At 40.9% G+C, this 20,314-nt stretch overlaps 1 protein-coding gene across 11 annotated transcripts in view; it reads right to left on the bottom strand.

The window, feature by feature from the left end:
- Positions 1-1,626: 1,626 nt before the first annotated feature.
- LOC105496884 (WD repeat and FYVE domain containing 3) overlaps positions 1,627-20,314 on the bottom strand; it is a 307,925-nt gene continuing 289,237 nt past the window's right edge. For 7 of the 11 annotated variants that reach the window (XM_011767528.3, XM_011767525.3, XM_011767532.3 and 4 more), the window contains 7 exons: positions 19,745-19,924; positions 15,931-16,113; positions 14,363-14,459; positions 10,946-11,284; positions 10,212-10,323; positions 9,226-9,423; positions 1,627-5,002 (listed from right to left, as the gene is read on the bottom strand). In XM_011767528.3, the coding sequence (XP_011765830.2) occupies positions 4,879-5,002; positions 9,226-9,423; positions 10,212-10,323; positions 10,946-11,284; positions 14,363-14,459; positions 15,931-16,113; positions 19,745-19,924 (1,233 nt within the window). In that variant the 3' untranslated portion in view covers positions 1,627-4,878. The remainder of the gene's footprint in view (positions 5,003-9,225; positions 9,424-10,211; positions 10,324-10,945; positions 11,285-14,362; positions 14,460-15,930; positions 16,114-19,744; positions 19,925-20,314) is intronic. The other 4 variants (XM_071093605.1, XM_011767536.3, XM_011767534.3 and 1 more) reach the window with 1 other exon arrangement.

Below are 20,314 nucleotides of genomic sequence, written 5' to 3' on the forward strand. Positions count from 1 at the left end.
GCCACTGCACTCGGCTAGGAAAGACTTTTTATAGAAATATATAATTTATGTTAATACATCATGCTCTTATCATTGTTATTTTTAAATGAGTTGACATATATATTTTAAATCTCAGTTTTAATTTCTAATACAATGACTACTGATAGATAGAAACCATATAAGCAAAAGCTGTTCGGGGTCCTTGAAAATTTTTAAGGATCAAAGAATTCTCAGACCAAAAAGTTTAAAGAAGCACCATCTTAGACCATTCCCATCCTCACAGGCAGCTACTGATAAAGGAAAACCCTTTGGAGAGAGCGAGCGCTAAAACAAGAGGCTTTCTACATTCCCAAGCTGGTTAGAACTGAAGCCTCCGTGGTAATTCCTATTCAGGGATCTCCAAAACACCATGCTATTGTGGTAGCTTGGCTTGATGCTGTCTCTAGCAAAAGTAAAAGAAAATAAAAGAGCTTTATAATAGGTGGGAGGAAATGAGAATATTCATAAAGCAAAAAACTAACCAAGTGCTGGGCCAATTCCATCAAATGGTCAAAAGTGAGGTGTGTAGGGAAAATTTTGTTGAAGATGAGAAGCAAATGGCAGACAAGGGACTCACTGAAAATCATTTACATGGTTGTTCTTTTAAACTCTGAATTTCTGCATCTGAGAATTCTGCAGTGCCCATCCTTGACTGCAACCCATCACTAGAACTGTAATAAAGCATTAATAATATGGGAACTGCTCTAAGCTTTCTCTTTTACCATTTGTAAAAAAAAATTTTAAAGAAATTGGTATTGTTTTAGTTCTTCACATTCCTTCATCTTCTGCCACTCAAGTGGAGTTGCACTAAGGTAAAATTTGTAATAAGCAAAATATATTCAAATTTGGGGCTCTGCTATTCAAGCTTAAAATGAATTTAGCATCTTTAGAAAAAGTACAATCATCAAAACAGCCTAAATAAACTTAAAAACTCTTCTTTACGGAAAGGGTATTTTAAAACCAAACAAGCTGATAACAAGAACAATGGATTGTGAGTTCTAACACTCTCAGATTGAAGGCTGAACTGGAAAGACTAGCTGCTAACAGCGGCTGCTGTAGTTCCAGGTGAGGGGGGACACCGGAATATTCCTTTTGTGACTATAGTATGGGTGCAAGACACACACACACACACACACATATATATATATATACACACACTATTGCTTACTTTTCACAATATTTTGGCTAGAGAATAAAGCTCAGGAAAAAAGAGCAAAAACCATGCAGACCTGTCTTTTTCTACAGGTCCAGTCAAATTTGAGGATCACATCTCCCAGAAGGGGCTTGCTTCTCCTTACTGCCACCCACATACACTCATTAGCCCTGGGAATCCAGCACAATTGAGAAGCTCAGACTGCAGAAAGCCTGATTTTTAGGGATGGGTCAAACTAGAACTGGAACTGGAACCTTAACAGCCAATACTTCTGCAATCTTATGCAGGTGCTTCTGAAGTATTTACAACTAGAAAAGAACTACATAAAGTTTAGGGAGTTATTAGATCTCTGTTTTGTTTTCCTTCCCTGAATAACTGACTTAACAACTTTTCTTTTTCTTTCTTTTGGTGGTAAATAGTGGGTATTTATTTGAAATGAAAAAAAATTACTTAAGTACCTGGACTATTGCATTTAATCATGTATTGTAATTGTGTTACTCTACCTTTTTGCATCAGAGACAAATATACAATGAACATTCAGATATCACAGATTGCACACTAGATAGTAATTCTTCAGGTCTTTTACATAACCAAGAAACATATTGGTTTCTGCAATATAGTATAAAAGTCCACAATCAATCCAGTCTTAGCCAGTATCTTCAATTTACTTCTGTTGCTGTACAAATAATTGGCCATTACTAGGGCTTACAAGTTAATAACAGGACAAAAAATATACATTGCACTGACACAAAAAGTCAGCTGTGTTAATAGTCATGCAACAAGTAACCAAACTTGCTGAAATTAAAAATACTTTCTAAAAACAGTTTTAACGGCATAAATATTTTATACACAGTTCATTTACCAAAACAAAATGTATTTAAATGATACAAAGCAAAAATAAGTTTCTACCAACTTTATACATAAGAAAGTGCAAAATAACTTATCTATAGAGTGTTTTGCTATTATCCAGACGGATGGCTGCTATGGGCAGCTATTCTCTTCTTCAAAAGCATGACATTACAGTTGCACACTACACACAAATGTTAGAATACATGGATGAACAAATGAACAGGTGGATGGATGAATGAACAAACTACGAAGATCAGGCAGGAGCCCTGTGAGGTACTCTCAGAGAAAGAATGCAGACCACACTAAGGTAGATGTACATGTTGACAATAGATGTTGGTAAATAAATTTACATGGAACACAGAACGATATCCAGAGAAATAATTAGTTTATGTGAGTGTACTTGTATGTGTGAGTGATTCTGTTGATTTCTGCATTAGAGGCAAAAAGAAAAGAAACCCGATTGAACAAAACAGTTGCCCACAGCACCAGCTGCCAGAGGAAATACTACCATGAGGGTTTTGGTTTCCACCTTCTAGTTATGGAAGTCGTGTCAGAAAGTTAGTAATGAAAGTTGTGTTGGAAAGTTTAAAAGTGTTCATCTCATATAGTTTCCTATTACAAAGAGGAATAACCTTTAAGTAAGAACACACACACATTCATATATTCAAGTCTTTGAAGAACACCTCTGCCACTGGGTATGGGGTAAACATGATTCATGGGCAAAAGGAGGACGCTTCTTTTAAAAAGTGTAGAATAACACTGCTACAACTCATCTAGAGGGCCACACAGGGGCAAGGCCCACAGTTACGTGATAGCACAATTTCTGCAACTGTTGAACATCAGCATTATTTATTAGAATTGAAGATGGTGATGGGGGAGGGACAGTGTGGGGGGAGTAAGACACAGAAAGGAAAACAGAACACAACTTTTCTTTAAGTTAAAGTATTAATGCCGATAATCCTTTTATTAACAAGTATATTTGAACTTTTAGAAATGGAAGTGTTTTAATCAATTTTGATATGTAATCATAAATAGTCTGTAGGCTCAAACCCAGGTAAATAAAGATTTAAATTTAGTAAGCGTAAGGCACTAAAGCAGCCTTTATATTTTCTCTTGGAGACCTAGTTATCGTATCAGGAAGAACAAATTTGTTCTTAAGCTGGTTTCAGCCCATCAGGTACAAGATCACCATTGTACCAAATGCCTATTTTTGAATGCATGTGCATATATGTGCATTTTAGTGCATAAGTGTGCCTCTCACCAGGGCCTAAAGACGGAAAGTTGGAAAAGCCAAAGCCGCTGTCCTTTGCATGACACCTCTGTGAGGATGTGAAGGCCTTTCCTTTCGCACCTGTGAGGGTGTGAAGGCCTATCTTGGGCCATTAATGATTCTACATTTTTCAAATCACAGGGCTTTTAGAATTGTTCATAATATTATCACTAAGTTTCTGAAAATGTTAAAATCTAGATTAACTTTCATTTTTTAATATTTATATATATATGTACATAACACACATTTAAAAAAATCCCACCACCAAGCCTTTTCTCCGTAAACTAATCTCTTAGCCCCTTCCAGCTTTAATCCCCCTGGATTTGTGTGTTCTGTATCCAACTAGTAGAACAAATTAAATAACTAAATATTAAAATACTGTAATTATATTCATAGCAAAAACAAAAAAATAGACATTGATACAGTATAAATCTCACTGTTTTCAGGTAGATGACATTAAATGGTAAGGGTTAATTTTAAGCAGTTCTGACATGATTCAGTTTTACAACAAAGTTTATATGTTAATTCTGTACACTTTTTTCTTTCCTTTTTTTACCCCTTTTTTGAAAATAAGCTATAGTAGAACATCCGTGTCACGAAAGACACATACTTATTATGTTCTATGCAAGATAAGCTAATTTTGGGTTACATGCAAATATATTTCCATTAGTTGAGACAGGGCTGTTTCCTGCACTGCATTGGTCATCTGACCACCTTTCTGCAATGCTAACAAGGTATTCTTTGACCAAACAGCAGTCCACATACAAGTTTAAAAGGGGCCTTGTTTATGTAGGAACAACACTGAGGTGGTGCATAGCCAGGTACAAGACACCCAAATATTTCCAGTTTATCTTACGGCTGGACTCCTATTCTCCCACGCTGTTTCCTAAAGAAGGTCCACATTATTTTGGTTACTAGCCTAGTTTAAGTGGAGATACTGTGGGCAACTTGAAAGAAATGACATCAGGCACACAGGCTGAGCTTGAAAGGAAAAAAAGACCACAGATAATGTCTTTGGGGATTTAAAAAAACATATTTATAATTAATTGGTAAGTGAGGGATGTCAGACAAACCATAAGTAGTTCATTGAGTTAGTGGTTTAGTTTGAAGTTTCATGTTACAGGCAGTTAAGTCCTTATTTAGAAAAAAGGCCTTTTATACCTATTTACAATATACAGTTACTTGCAAAGAAGTCAGATTTACAACCATTTTCTAAAAGCCTTTTTTGTTGTTGGTTTTTCCAAATAAGGATGAGTAGCTCTATAAAAATGAGATGCAAGAAAAGAGAGTTAATAAGTGAGGATATTTCTCTTGGAGACAGCTACTGTCATCAGGGAGAATTGGAGATGGAAAGTGTTGCTTCTAGGAACCACCTCATATTCTTCTTGTGCTGTTCACCTGAATCACGTCTGCCCCATTCCTGTACTCTACACCCGTTTTATTCAATGATCCCTTTGAATTTTAACACTTCAAACACGTGGTATGAAGAGATGTGTAAACGGAGACTGTTTTCAATGCCTTCCAAGCTGGGACAGGAGAATCGGGAAGGGGTCTACAGACCGTGGTCTCCACTCAGCTTGTTGAATCTTCAACAATTTCGAGGCCCATCTTCTGAACCTCTCTCATGCTGTAAGTTATAATAACAGTTCTGACAAACACGCACCGGGGATGAGATTTTCAAGCGTTTGATTTCAGATTGAAATCGACTGCACCTAAAGGAAAGGAAAAGTCAATTAATTATTGGTCTCCTCCATGCTTGATCATGGGCTCCGGAATATTAATAATCGAATGGAAAGCTTGCAGTAAAATGCCAAAGGCCATACTGGTTTGTGTTGTGTGGCTGAACAAGGACTAAAAGGAAAGCTGTATTATTTGTTTCAGTCTATGAAGAAATGCAGTATTAAACCAGGGAAGCTATTTCTTTGACTGATGAGAATTAAAAAAAATGAAAACAAAAAAACAGAGTTAAGATTTTCCTACACAATGAGGCCAAGGTGTCTGAACATCGATGTGAGGCCATTCTACCTGTGCAGACTAATTCTCATGGCCTATAAGCTTGGGAATATGGTATGTCAGTGTCTTTACTTGGAGCTTGACATATTTCTCCTGGAAATTAGAAAAACTCACTAGTGGAAATTAGAAGACTCACTAATGAATATCTACTTCCAAGAGAATTACTAAAAACTCATTAGTGAGTCTTCTAATTTCCAAGAGAAATATGAGTTTGATCACTATCAAGTTCCATTGTGCTTTTAAACATTTTGATTGATCCACTCTTCAATCATTTCTTAAACAGTTAGACTGGCTTTCCTTTTCCAGTCCCAACACCCTCATTTCCTATTTATCTTGCTGGAACTCTTTGAAGCAGACTACTCTTAAGAGATGTTCAAATTCTTTAAGAAGTATTCAGAGTTCCTATTCCTGGAATAAAGCTGGGTGTGACTCAGGATGTGGTATTAAATCACTTTAGGCTTGGATTTTCACAAGATTAAAATGGAAATGAAAAAAAAAAATTTTTTTTTTTTAAGAGATGGGGTCTCAGTACATTGTCCAGGCTGTCCTCAAATTCCTGGCCTCAAGTGATCTTCCTGCCTTGACCTCCCAAAGTGCTGAGACTACAGATGTGAGCCACTGTACCTGTCCCTGAAATGGAGATTTATGTTTAGTCCATTAATCTAACAGTAAAAGTGTCTAGAGAGTAAATTAAGTACTATAAGCTTATGGGTTTAAAGGACTGTCCCTGGACCTCTGAGAACCCTGAGGAGTGTCAACAGCTCTCAGCCATAGAGACCACAGGCTGTGTGTTCTGGACAGCACTTCCTTCTGTGCCTGCTTCATCGGAACTTATCACTCTTTGGTCAGTTTCCAATAAAGCTTCCATCCAACATTTAATAGCAATGGATAATTTAAAGAATTACCTATAATTAAACAATATTTTGAAAATTAAACATGACAAAGAACAGATGTGTGCCAGCAGACATACGGAAGTGCTAGCACAAATCACTAGATTAATATGATGGGTGTGGAGGTTGAAAACTATAATCCCAGAACTTTGGGAGGCTGAGGTGGGGGTACTGCTTGAGCCCACAGCTTTGAGATCAGCCTGGGGAACATAGTGAGACTCTGTCTCTACAAAAAATACAAAAATTAGCCAGGTGTGGTGGCTCTTGCCTATAGTCTTAGCTACTTGGAAGGCTGAGGTGGGAGGACTGCTTGAGCCTGGGAGATCAAAGCTGCAGTGAGCTGTGATCATGCCACTGCACTCCAGCCTGGGTGATAGAGGAAGACCCCCATCTCAAGAAATCTATATCTATATCTAGATATATATAGATATGGGCCGGGTGCAGAGGCTCATGACTGTAATCCCAGCACTTTGGGAGGCTGAGGTGGGCAGACCATGAGGTCAGGAGTTCGAGACCAGTCTGGCCAATATGGTGAAACCCTGTCTCTACTAAAAATACAAAAAGTAGCCGGGCAGGTGGTGCATGCCTTAGTCCCAGCTACTCAGGAAGCTGAGGTAGGAGAATCGCTTGAACCCAGGAGGCAGAGGTTGCAGTGAGCCAAGATCGCGCCACTGCACTCCAGCCTGGGTGACACAGTGAGATTCCGTCTCAAAAAAAAAAAAAGAAAGAAAGAAAGAAAGACTATATGGCTCTGTGCTTTGAAAGGCCTGCTCTATAAAACCCATTATGGGTTTTAAAATGTATTATTTATTTTTTTGAGATGGAGTCGCGCTCTGTTGCCCAGGCTGGATGGAGGGAAGTGGCATGATCTCGGGTCACTGCAACCTCTGTCTCCTGGGTTCATGTGATTCTCTCACTTAACCTCTTGAGTAGCTGGGATTACAGGCACACACCACACCTGGCTAATTTCTGTATTTTTAGTACAGACACGGTTTTGCCATGTTGGCCAGGCTGGTCTCTAACTCCTTACCTCAGGTGATTAGACCACCTCAGCCTCCCAAAGTGCTGGCATTACAGGTGTGAGCCACCGTGCCCAGCCCCATTATAGGTTTTATACAGCAGGCCTTTAAAAGCACAGAGCCACTAGACAGAATCCTCTGCCAGCCCCACATAAATTCCCATAGGAAATGGCTGGCTGCAACATTTTGGGTCCCTCATCTTGAACCAGACTGCCCAGCAGAAAAGGTTTAAGGAATCAAATTATGGAACATCTGTTTTGCCAGACTCTGAACTTGGTGCCTTAAAACACTCATACATGTGATCTCATTTAATTCTCTCAGCAGCTCTAAGAGGACTGGTCTTCTTACCCACATTTACAGATGAAGAAACCAAAGCTCAGAGAGGCTCGGTAACTTGCTGGCATTATGGCAACAGAAAGCAGCACAATGAGCATTTGGTCAGTGTAAACCCAAAGACTATGCCCACACCAGTAAGCCAATGCTGCTTACAAAACCTCAGAAACTGCCTCATAATTACACAAGTTAAGAATAATATGCTTTCTATGAAGGCATCTCTGGAGTAAGGCAATACAAGCCTTAGAGTATACTGTCCATGGAATCCTTCCTGTGGTCTGGCAGAAAAGTAATGACTGTGGATATGTATCTGGGACCCGGGTGTAGGACAGAGTTATCAACCAAATCCACAGCCATGGGACCGCTGACCTTTCATATGGGGGAAAAACAGATCCTTGCCTCATGTCATACCCCAAAATGAATTACAAATGAATTAAAGATCTAAATGTGAAAAATAAAACTTTGAAACCTTTAAAAGAAAATAAATAAGATTATCTTCGTGATCTTAGGACAGGGAAAGAATTCTTAAGGCACAAAAAAGCAAAAATCATAAAGAGTAATAAATGTGACTACAACCAGTTTAAAAACTTGTCTGACAGAAAAAACATATACAAAGTTGAAACGCAAGCCACAGACTGGCAGAACATACCTGTAAGATATATAAAAGACAAATGTGTACAGCACAGAATATATAAAAGAACTCCTCAAGGAAAAAAAAAGAAAAAGGCAAAGTACCCAAGAGGAAACCCAAATAGCCAACAAACATGAAAAGATGTTGTCTCACTAGCATTGCAAGTTAAAACAACAAAGCATTATTTTTTAGCTATCAGATTGGCAAAAGTGGAAAAAGTCTGGCAGTCCCAAGCATGACTAAGAATTTGGAGAACTTTCATGTCCTGTTGGAGGTAGTATTAACTAGCACTCCTGTTTTGAAGAGTAATTTGGCAATATCTAATTAAGAACAAGAACAAATCTGTGTTCTATCAATTTCATTCCATCTCTAGAGGAATTCCAGCTTGTGTATTAGAAGGGCATTTATAGGGATATGCATTGTAGCATTATTTATAGTACTAATAGAAAAAAAAAAAACCCTGAGAAGGCATCAAAAGAGAAATAAATGGTGATAAATTCATATAATTAAAACAACCGACAATAGTTAAAATAAATATATTAGAATAAGTTATCTATATAAATGGATTTCAAAGACAATGTTGAGTAAGAAAGTTACAGAAGGGTAAAAATAGTATACTATATAAAGCTGAAAAGTGAAGCTGAAAACACCAAAACAATATGATGTAATGTTTACAGAAGCAACACATGCTCCTGAAAGTATAACAACATGGAGAATGGGTGTGATTGGTGAAGGGTGCAAAGAAGATACTTAAAATGTATCTATAGTGTTTACAGAAACATTTCACATACAGGTCTCCAAATTAAATATGATGAAATATTAGCATATGTGCATTCTGTGTCATGGATGACAAGGTGTTTGTGACTTGTATGATAGAAAAATTTCCTAATTGTAGTAATAAAGAAGAACAGAAAAAGTGAAGACTGGTTCATACTAACAAGGCATACTGTAGTGGGGATGCCAGGGCAATCAGAACCTGTGTGTAGGACATAATTAACATCCTTAGAGCTTACTCAATGTAAATTCAAAAAGCAGATATCTTATCTTACTTCTGGCAGAAGAGCTGACCACAGTTCCTGCAATGGTGTCGTCTTTCTGTGAGTGAAAACCTCACCGAGCAGCCCGAGCAGCTGTCGCCGCCTTCGTCCTTCACCCAGTGATCAGCAGCAGAACGGCCTGGCTGGTCACTCACAGACCAGCTGAAAACTCGGCCTCGACTGTCACCAACGAGGATCCTACTGTGATCCCTGCAGGAGACATGACAGAGGAGGTCATTGTATAGAAGGCTTCTGTTGTCTGTGATCTCCTTCTTGAGGCTCTCTGGTTTTTGGTGGATGTGTGTTTTGGGGTCAGGGCTGGTAAGGGTCCCGGAGAGACTCCTTGATTCACTCAGGGATGTATGTGTAAACAGACAAAAACTGAATTGAGCCCACATTTACACTTCCATTTCAATTTTCTTTGGATCACCCTTGCTATATCTTTGAAGAACAGAAAAAGCAGTTTTTCACTTTTTTAAAAAATTCAGAATTAAAATCCAGTGTATGGGCACGGTGGCTCACACCTGTAATCCCAGCACTTTGGGAGGCCGAGGTGGGCAGATCACTTGAGCCCAGGAATTTGAGACTAGCCTGGGCAACACGGTGAAATCCCATCCTACAAAAAATACAAAAATTAGCCAGGTATGATGGTACGCGCCTATAGTCCCAGTTATTTGAGGGGCAGAGGTGGGAGGACTGCTCGAGCCTGGGAGGTTGAGGCTGCAGTGAGCTGTGATTGTGCCCCTGCACTCTAGCCTAAGCAACAGAGCAAGACCCTGTCTCAAACAAACAAAAAAAAAAAAAAAAAAAAAAAAGAAGAAAAAGAAAAGAAAAATATCTACACACTGACAGGGTTCTTCTTCAAATTTATCTCTTTGAGCTATGTATGATAATACAAATAAAATCTGTTTTCCCCAAAGACAAGCCTGGAGTATATGGCCCTTGGCTAACCAAATGACTCAGATGGGAAGCGGAGCTGGAAAAAGCCTGACACTTACTTGGAGATGCCCAAGGCAGTGACCTCAGCTGGGTGTGCATTGTCCTTCCGATCAAAGGCTGTGTGCATAGTCAGCTTACTCCTGAACACCAGCTGCCGTTCCCATCGGTACCCTGGAGTGGAGAAGTGGAGGACACAACATACTCAACTGAGGGAAGCCAGTACTGGGGAGAAATACTCTACGACGGTGGCCTTAAACTTAGGGTACCTCAACATACAGCTACAGCAGCTTTTCCAGTTCTCAGCAGTTGCCGCCTTGGTTGAAAGTAAAGCTATCTAGCTTGATATTAACATGGGTCAGGCTGAAGAAATATCTCACTGAAGGAGACAAACTAATGAGAAGGGGAAATTTTCAGTGCAAGCAGATGCATCCAATTTCTCCAACTGAGGACCTTGCTTCTAACTCTATTCTGGGCAAAGTTACCTGTGAATGCAGTTTTATTTATTCATTTTAAATTAGCTTGCGTGATTTAATGAGTTGTGAATAAATGCAGTTTTTGTTTGAGGTATTTTTCTTTAGAAGATGCCCAGCATATTGCAAACACCCTTGTAGGATAGAATTTTTAAGTCCACTTTACACTAGAAGAAACTGAAGAGGCCTTCTGTGTAAAGAGGCCTTTTGTGTGAGTGGCCCAGGTCACAGGGCACATCCAGGGTGGGGCCCAGGGAGAGCTAGACCCCACTGCCTCAATCCACCAACCCTCACAAAACATATAAGGAGTGAGAAATAGATACCAGACTTCAAGTTACCAGGTTTCAATCTGCTGTAATTCCGCACCTCGATGGGATTGGGGTGGGGGTGGCTAAGGGGGCCCTGCAGATGGGCTCTGGTCTGGCCCTCTGAATAGTTCACAAATATGAAGCCGTCTTTCTCATCTAGACTGAGCTGGTCCGACCAGCGTCTGGAGTCATCAGAGCCACTGTCAGTACACCAGGCAGCTGCTGCGCGGCAGGAGGCTGTTCGGGGTCTGTGGCTGGTGCTGCTGGGTTGGCTTGGAGTGTCCTTAGGATCCTGGCTGACGCTCTGCTCATCTGCTTCTGAATCACTGCTGTCCTCGTCTTGGCCTTCCTGCCCTGGTGAAGCATTGAGATAATTGGAACATACAGAACCACCAAAGTTACACCCAGCTTTGTTCTACTAGCATTTTTTTCTCCCAGTTATAAGCCTTTATAGACATAATATTTTAAGCTAAGTGTAACAAAAAAGAAAGTAAGTGCCACGATTTTTGGCTAGAGTACAGAGCAAAGAAATAAAAAAGCAGGATTTCTGAAAGAGTTTATTAAAAACTTTGGCCAAAATCCTTAACTTGGAATTCAGTCTCCCACAATCTGGCCAGAACATGCCTTTGCCGCACACTCCCTGCCATGCTGCAGCTAGACGGTGTCACTCCAGCTCTCTCCCTGCAGACCTGCTCCTCCTCCAAGGGTGAGCTTCCTCACATGCTGCTGGTGCCACCTAGACCCAGCTTCCCAATCTGTGTGTTCCGACGTCACCTAGCTTTCAAGGCACAGCTTAAACATTCCTGTCTCTAAATCACCTAATTCCTTCAGCTCAAAGTATTCTCCCCCTTTTCTGGACTTTAACAGTTCTGTGCCTTTAACAGTTCTGTGCCTCCCAAGTTCTTGAAATTGTCATTCTAAAAGATTACTTTTGGATATTCTATATATATATATATATTTATTTATTTATTTTTGGAGAAAGAATCTTGCTGTGTTGCCCAGGCTGGAGTGCAGTGGCATGATCTCGGCTCACTGCAACCTCTGCCTCCTGGGTTCAAGCAATTCTCCTGCCTCAGCCTCACAAGTAACTGGGACTACAGGTACCCGCCACCACACCTGGCTAATTTTTGTATTTTTAGTAGAGACAGGGTTTCACTATGTTGGCCAGGCTGGTCTTGAACTCCTGACCTCATGATCCACCCGCCCCGGCCTCTGAAAGTGCTGGGATTACAGGTGTGAGCCACCGTGCCCGGCTACTTTTGGATATTCTTTCTACAAGATGGTAGAGAGAAGGACCATTGCAGACAGTGGTTAATGGCTGAAAGGTTAGTGAATTATCTTATTTTTAATTTTTATTTATGTACTTATTTTTACAGACATGTATCTTGCTCTGTCACCCAAGCTGGAGTGCAGTGGACCAATCATAGCTCACTGTAGCCTCAACCTCCTGAGCCCACGGAATCTGCCCGCCTCAGCCTTCTGAGTAGCTGGGACCACAGGTGCATGCCACAACACTTGGCTAAAGATTAGTGAATTATTGATGAAAGCCTTACTTTGGAATTTAGTTCTTCTTCCTCTTTTCACTGTTATTTTGCGCATTTCTTCACATCAACTCTCTACTCTGTTGCAATAAAGTCTACTGGAGGGAAAATATATAAGAAACAAGTACACCTGGCCCTCCATTTCTGTGGGTTCTACATCCATGGATTCAATTAACCTCAGATGGAAAGTACTGGGGAAAATAAACTGTGTCTGTTACTGAACATGTGCAGAATTTTTTTTTCCTTGTCATTAGTCCCTAAACAATACAATATCATAACTATTTACACAGCATTTACATTGTATTGCAAGTAATCTGGAGATGATTTAAGGTATTCAGGAGGGTGTTAGTAGGTTTTATACAAATACTACTTACACCATTTTATATCAGGGACTTGAGCATTCTCAGATTTTGGTATCCAAGGGAGGTCTTAGAACCAACTCCTGAGGATACTGGGCCCACCACAGTTATTTTCTTAGCAAGACAAATACTTTGTCTGCTTCCTACTCAGTAGGGGTCTACTGGACTAATGTGAATGAAGTTTTCACCCCAACGGCTTATGATCATGAGCTCTGAGGTCCGCAAACAAGCAGCTTTGGAAGCGGCTTTAGTTTCCAGTGAACCTCTAGCTTGTTTACATTTCGCCCCAGCAAGTGCCCACAAATCTCACCACTTCCACATTGTCCAGTTCTTCTGTGGGCTGCTCTCCCTCTCTGCCACTTCTGCCAGACTGCCCACAATAAAGACATACAAATATCTTTCCACCTTGAATTTGACCCCTTCTATCTCACTCATGCATATCATCTTCCACTGTTATTTACTTAAAAGCTTTTTAAGGGAAAGGAAAATGACCCACTTCTCACTCGTTCCCTTAATTCACTATCTGACATATAACAGGTAACCCCCAAACACTTACTGAATTAAACTGAATTCTTATGTCTCCAAACACCCAAATGACCTTTTCGGTGGGGCTGTAATTAGAAATTTACATGTACTAATATAACACCAGCATTAAAATGTCCTGCCCAAGGTCTCTTTTTTCTTCTCTGGCATGGAAAGTAAAAGCTACTTTCAGCTTATATAGAGAAGTGACTTGTGTCCTTCAGCTAAGTTTCCTTTATTAACTCTCTGACATCATCAAAGTCACAATGAATTCTCAGTGTACAAAAGCCAATCATGAAGAAACAATCTGAAGGTCAAACTTAAAACCTTGCTCCTTTCCAGGAAGTTCCTTGTACCCACTGTTCTACATCAAAGGGGGTGGCTTCTTCGGAGACTGCAATGCAAAGCAGATCTCACCCTGGCATTATGGCATTGCTTTCAGTTATTCTGGGTAGAAATCAATTATATCTATATTTCACTGGAAAATTGTAAATTGCTTTACAAATAATGTACTACAGGTAACCAGGCTTCAGTGTGAATTAATGCCCTAATGTAAGCAAGTCTGACGGTGGACTCTGGTCTGCCTCTGTTAATTGTTTACAAACACGATTGTATCTGTGATGCACACTGAGCCAGCCCCATGGTGGGCAGAACAAATGTGGGGCTGGGGTGCAGCAGAGCTTGTCTGACTTATACAACAGCATGCCCTCTAGGTCTGTTGTGTTTTCAGAAGTGAAAGCCCAAGCCTTCGGTACTCCAGGAATTAAGTGCTATATTTAGTATGGAATGTGGAAGTTAACCGCAAGACACCACCACACCGAATGTTGCCCAGTGAAGTAGAGAAAACCTGGCATGTCTGCTCAAAGGAATCACACAACAGGCAGCAACCACGCTTCTCCAAGCAGTGCCCAACCTTGGGCTCCTCTTTATGTTGTTTGGTATAAGTTTATCCACAGTGACAGAAAAGAAATGTGAAAACGACTGAGTCATTTTTAGAAAGTATTAAATACCTATTTGTGCTTCTGGACAGTCTTCCTGCATTTCTAGGTGTTCAGCAGGCTCAGGAGCTGGTGTTTCAGGAACTTGCAAAAATTCCATCCTCCAAAACTAAATTTAAATAAGTACAAAAGTTAAAACGTTACAAAACAGATTAAGGAACCAATTTACATTACTCAGTGAAGATAGACTCTCAGGGTTAACAGATAGCTTAATTTCCATCATGTTATACAGTTAGATTTCCCGTATCTTGGAAGATGTGGCAGGGGACTGCCTACACACAATGGCTGTTTCAAAGTAGAGGGAAAAGATTATAGTCATATCAGTTTAAAAACATGGTTCAGGCCAGGCACAGGGTCTCATGCCTATAATCCCAGCATTGTGGGAAGCCAAGGTGGGCGGATGATTTGAGGTCAGGCATTTGAGACCAGCCAGGTCAGCATGGTGAAACCCTGTCTCTACTAGAAGTACAAAAATTAGCCGGGCATAGCAGTCCATGATTGCAATTCCAGCTACTTGGGAGGCTGAGGCAGGAGAATTGCTTGAACTCCGGAGGCAGAGGTTTCAGTAAGCTGAGACTGTACTACACTCCAGCCTGGGTGACAGAGCAACTCACTCTGTCTCAAAAACAAAACAAAAACATAGTTCAACTAAGTAAACTTTTTTGTTTCCTACAAAAACCTCTCAGAGTCTTGCATATGCTAATATACATTATAGATCCCCAAGAAGGCACACAGTCAACAGAATCCCCAGGTGCCCAGCTAGGGAGCTATTTTATGCTGCTTCACAGATTGAGCATGTGAAACACCACCGTCGAGGAAGCGGACTCCAGGGTGTGTGTGTATGTGAGTTTTTGTATGTGTGTAGATGTGTATTGTGTGAGGTACAGGGTGTGGTAGTGGAGTGGCCTGATGGCCTCACTGTCTCTCCACATGTGACTCTGACTAAAGAGGGTGGTAATCAGCTGCTCTCTGCTTTTACAAAGAGCACAATTAAAGAAAAACAAGCACAAAGAAACATCTCCTGACACAGAAACACTCAAATACTGCAACAGACTACAAAATTGAATACTCCATTGCCTCTATTTTCTGTAGAGGCCAAGCACATAGCAACCTGAGAAAAGGATAAAGTACATCTAGGCTTCAGGTGCAGTCATCTGGGATCGTAGCTGGGGACGCTGGAAGTATTTTCCAGTACTGTGATTCTTTGTAGGGAAGAGACTTATCCCTGCTCACTATGTTTTCTCTACGAAGCCATTTGACAGGCTGAAAACCCAGTACCTCTGCAGTTTGCATTTTGAGCAATCCCAGTGTGACATGGGAATCATGTTTAAGTGACCTAATTGTGTCAAGCTGTCAAATGGCCAGTAGCACTACCAGATCTACTTAATACGAAGAAAAGAGGCCAAGACACTGGTGTTCCTCATGTCTGATAATGCAGAGGCCAAGGCTTGTCTGAACTGGAGCAAGAGTTCACTAAACATTACAACCTGTTCAGGTGTTCTTAACCTGTAGTTAGCTACAAGTTTCAGGTAAACTGGGACGACAAATATCCTAATGAGTTTTTCTCTCAGCTCACTTACCCGAACCACTCCATCTGAGTGTCCTGTCACTATGACGTTCTGTGTGTCCCATTCGTTCATCTCTGACACGCAGCAGCAGATGATCTGCTGGCTCCTACCTGTGAATGTGTTGACACTCACGATAGGGTTCCCATTGATGCTCCACACATGGATGTATGTGCCAGCGCAGGACACAATGTCCCCCTGAGAAGAGAGAGAAAAATGTCATTCTCTTTGCTCCCTTCCAATTACCTTCTGGTTTCTGAAGCAAACTGAATCCCTGGCCTAGTTCTCAGAAAGCTTTTCAGTCCCAAGACTAGCGGCTAATTTCTTAGGTAATCTGAAATTCAGTGCTTGCTGACTTAAAAAAAATACCCTGAACAAAGGCTTAAGAATTCACAGTTGAGTGGATGCAGTGGCCAAAGGGACCACAGATGGAGACAAAGGGTAGGTTCACGTCCCTGGCACACTGCTGAGCAAGGTCTGGCGATACAAGAAAGCTCCCTGTCATCTGAGGAGATGATGAACTACTCTTCTTCCTCCCATTGTTAACAAAATCTATTACGCCTTTCATCTAGAGGCAGGAATCCACCTCCACTTTTACAAAATGAATCCAACCACTAAAACCACAGGGTAGAAGAGGCATATTTCAGTTCAGATATAGTTGTGTTTCTTCAATAAATCAAAAGGCACAATCTTGGTAATGCTGTAATATCCTATTTTAAAATCTGTATTCAAAATAGGGGTGGGGGAATGTGGGGGGAGAAAAGGAGTGGTACATGGGTCACTTCTTGGCAAACTTAGTAAAAACCAAGATCCCTGAGCTGATAACTTATGTTTTCATGAGTTCCAAAGATAGAAAAGAACAACCTATTTTCTCAAATTCTACCAGGCTGGGCTCTACCTAACCTGGTGAGAACACAACCCACTATAGTTGAAGAAAGGAGGATGCTTTCTGAAGCATCTCCTGTATGCCAGTCACTGGGGTGGAGACTTCAGATGTTCTGGTTAACACAGAAACCTTGTGAGACTATCATTAGCCTTGCTTTAAAGGATGAAAGTGAGGGGCAAAGAACTTAAGTAACTTATTTATCATCAGAGATTTGAAGCCAGCTTTCTATAGCCCCAAAACTTACATACCATACCGTGCTGCCTCTCTCATTCCTAAGATAGTCTGGATATCACGATGCTAGGTATTAGCTTTAGAAAAGACCTGGTCAAGTTCAGTACCCTCAGGAGATACATAAGAACCTACATAAGTCTGAAGATGGTCAGCAAAAACAGAGGAGAACTAGAAGCTGCAAAGCAGCATCAACACATAAGAAGGTAAGGTGGAGGAGGCTGGGGTAGGGTGAGGAGGAGGACTAGGCCTGTTCCATCCAGTCTGTGCTGCACCGTCTGTGCTGGTCTTGCTACTGCTCCTCCTTATTCCTCCCATCCCCCAGCTCTTCTTCTACCAAAATGGCAAGAAATAAACCAAAACCCAAACTGAAACAATACTTAGCAAAGCATTGTTGTGTCTGCTTCTATTTCAGTTACTGAACCATCTCTGACTATGAGTGTCAGCAGTTGAGTTTTAATTAGTGGCTTCAGTCTCTGCAAGAGACAATTGCTCCATTCTGCACTGGGCAAGACCTTCTTCAGTTACTCTGGGGACTTAATTAGAGTTTATTAGAGTAAATCCTGTTGTTATGAAGGCAGAGACATAAGAATTAAAGGCAAAGAGGCGTTGGCCTAAAATGTAAACTGAAATAAAGCAGACTTGATATTGGTTGGAGAAACACAACAGAAATAGAAATCTTTTCATGAGTTATTAAGATATTACAAGAGCATCTTAAAAAGAAAAGACTGCTTTTGTAGTATTTGCAGCAAATATTGCAATCCAGTAGTGTACACTGGCTCAAACAACTGGCTATAATAAAATTATCAGTATTTAGGTTAAGAACAACCCCAAAACAAAGTGCTCCAAATAATGGATTAAGCATCTGATTCAACACTGCTGCATCAGAGTGGTTCTACAGCACCCACATTTTTGTAAAGCTCTTTAGGTTCAAATGTTTGCAGGACCAACCCAAGGTGTTGTTCTGAAAACCTCTTAAAGCTTTCAGACACAAACAAATTTGGCTCTTCTACCCTTGCATGTCCCCTACTCATTCTCAACCTGAGTACACCTGCCATTATTAATCAGACACTCTAAATGACTGACAACTATAAATGAATTTCTTTCTTTTTCCTTTTTAAATAAGATGACTACAAGATAGTTGACTAAAAGTGTTAACACTGAGTAACTTCTGGTAGAAATCAAAGATGCAGCATCCTTGATGAGGAAAGCTGTCTGTGTAGGTGACAGTGTGAACGTCACTCAATGACATGGCTAGAACTGTTCTGTGCATGAAGGATGGCCCTGCGGTAGGGGTGAAGGTAAGATGGCAATGGATATGTACAGCTAAGAAGCGATGAGGCTTGGGTGGATTCCTGCCGACTCCCAAGACTGATTTGTATATGGGGCATCACCTACATGCTGACATACATCATCTACTTACTAATGCGATAAGCTTGTGGGGCCTCAGTCTCTGTAAACCTGCCCTCAAGCTTCCCCTGCTTCAAGACCATCTTAGCAATGAATCTCCTCTTGTCTGCTTCAGGTGGGCTTGGTTTGTGTACAGTGCTCCTAGACAAGGGCATTTATTTTATTTGACTTCTTTCATTTATTTGTATATGAACTATTTATTTCTGAAAAGAGATAGCATCTTTTGATAACTTTTGGATCTGTTTTGAAAATAGCTATATAAGAATTTTTCTCTTGTTTGGGTACCCAAATGTCATCCTTTTTACTTTCCATACTCTGACTATATTTTATTAAAAATTTCAACACATTTCTAATGTTCTTCTTTTTCTATTGTCCAGGCTGGAGTGCAGTGGAGCAATCTCGGCTCACTGCCATCTCCACATCCCAGGTTCAAGCGATTCTCCTGCCTCATCCTCCCAAATAGCTAGGATTAAAGGCACCCACCACTGGCCCGGCTAATTTTTGTATTTTTAGTAGAGACGGAGTTTCACTATGTGGCTAGGCTGGTCTGGAACTCCTGACCTCAAATGATCCACCTGCAGTGGCCTCCCAAAGTGCTGGGATTATAGGCATGAGCCACCAAGCCCGGCCAATTTCTAACATTCTTAACAAATCCTACAAATTTCTTGTTTTAAAAAAAAAATTCTAGAAAGCTTTGTTTTATTTTAATCGAATCTTGTTCTCTCTAATGTATGCAGCAGTGAATGGATTTTAAGACAAAACTGCTCTCTGGATTACAAACTTTAACATCTACTTGCTTTTCAAACAACACTAAGTCAAAGAAAATGTAGTAACTTTTATAAAATGAGTGCCTATAACTTCAAAAACAACGAGTCATTTTTTAGAAGAAAAATTTATTATTTTTTTAAGAGACAGTGTTTTGTTGTGTTTCCCAGGCTGGAGTACAACGGCTATCACAGGCACAGCCCACTACTGAACGGCTATCACAGGCACAGCCCACTACTGATCAGCATGGGAATTCTGATCTGCTCCATCTCCAACCAGGGCTGGTTCACCCCTCCTTAGGCAACCTGCTGGTCTCTGGCTTTCAGGAGGTCGTCATATCAATGCTGACCTTAGTGCAGACATCTGATGGCTATAGTGCCTACAGCCCAGAAGTCCTGGGCTCAAGTCATCCTCCCACCTTAGCCTCCTGAGTAGCTGCAACTACAGACACGTTCCCCCGAGCCCCACCATTGTTAATGTATTTTGGCCAAGACTACTTGTTTACCTAAACGTAAGTGAAGTCGGCAATTTACTACTTACTGTTAATTCATTGATACAAAGAGCAGAAACTGGAGCTCGATGCCCGCGAAGCTGGGTTAGAAATGACAGTTTGTTCAAATCCCAAATGATACAGGTTCGATCCCGGGACCCACTGACAATTATGTGATAGGCTAATGATGCTGTGGCGCAGGTGACGGTATCAGTGTGGCCCAGTAAGGCCTACAAATGAGAACAAACAAACAAAATCAGGTTGATCTCAGTGACAGGGTTCCACGGCGACTCCAGAAGCTCCTGGATGCATCAGGAAGCAGTGGCATGCATGCTGGGTAGCAGGTGACTCGAGCAGTGGTGTCTGGAGAGTCTGGAAGGCAGACCTCCTTTCTCCTCCTGCTGACTGCCCTTGCCTCAGTCCATGGGGGTAGAGAGAAGTCTGGAGCATTCTGGAGGCTCTTCTCTCTGTTTTCGCATTACTACTTTCGTGGAGGTGGGCCAGGATCTTAGAAGGAAGAGGGAATGACAACCACAACCCAGCTTGGGTTTCTTTATACTATTTTTATGTAGAGATGTATTGATTATGGGCACCAAAAATACAGAATTTCAACTCTGTAT

The sequence above is a fragment of the Macaca nemestrina genome, chromosome 3 (assembly GCF_043159975.1).
Source record: "Macaca nemestrina isolate mMacNem1 chromosome 3, mMacNem.hap1, whole genome shotgun sequence".
NCBI lineage: Eukaryota > Metazoa > Chordata > Mammalia > Primates > Cercopithecidae > Macaca > Macaca nemestrina.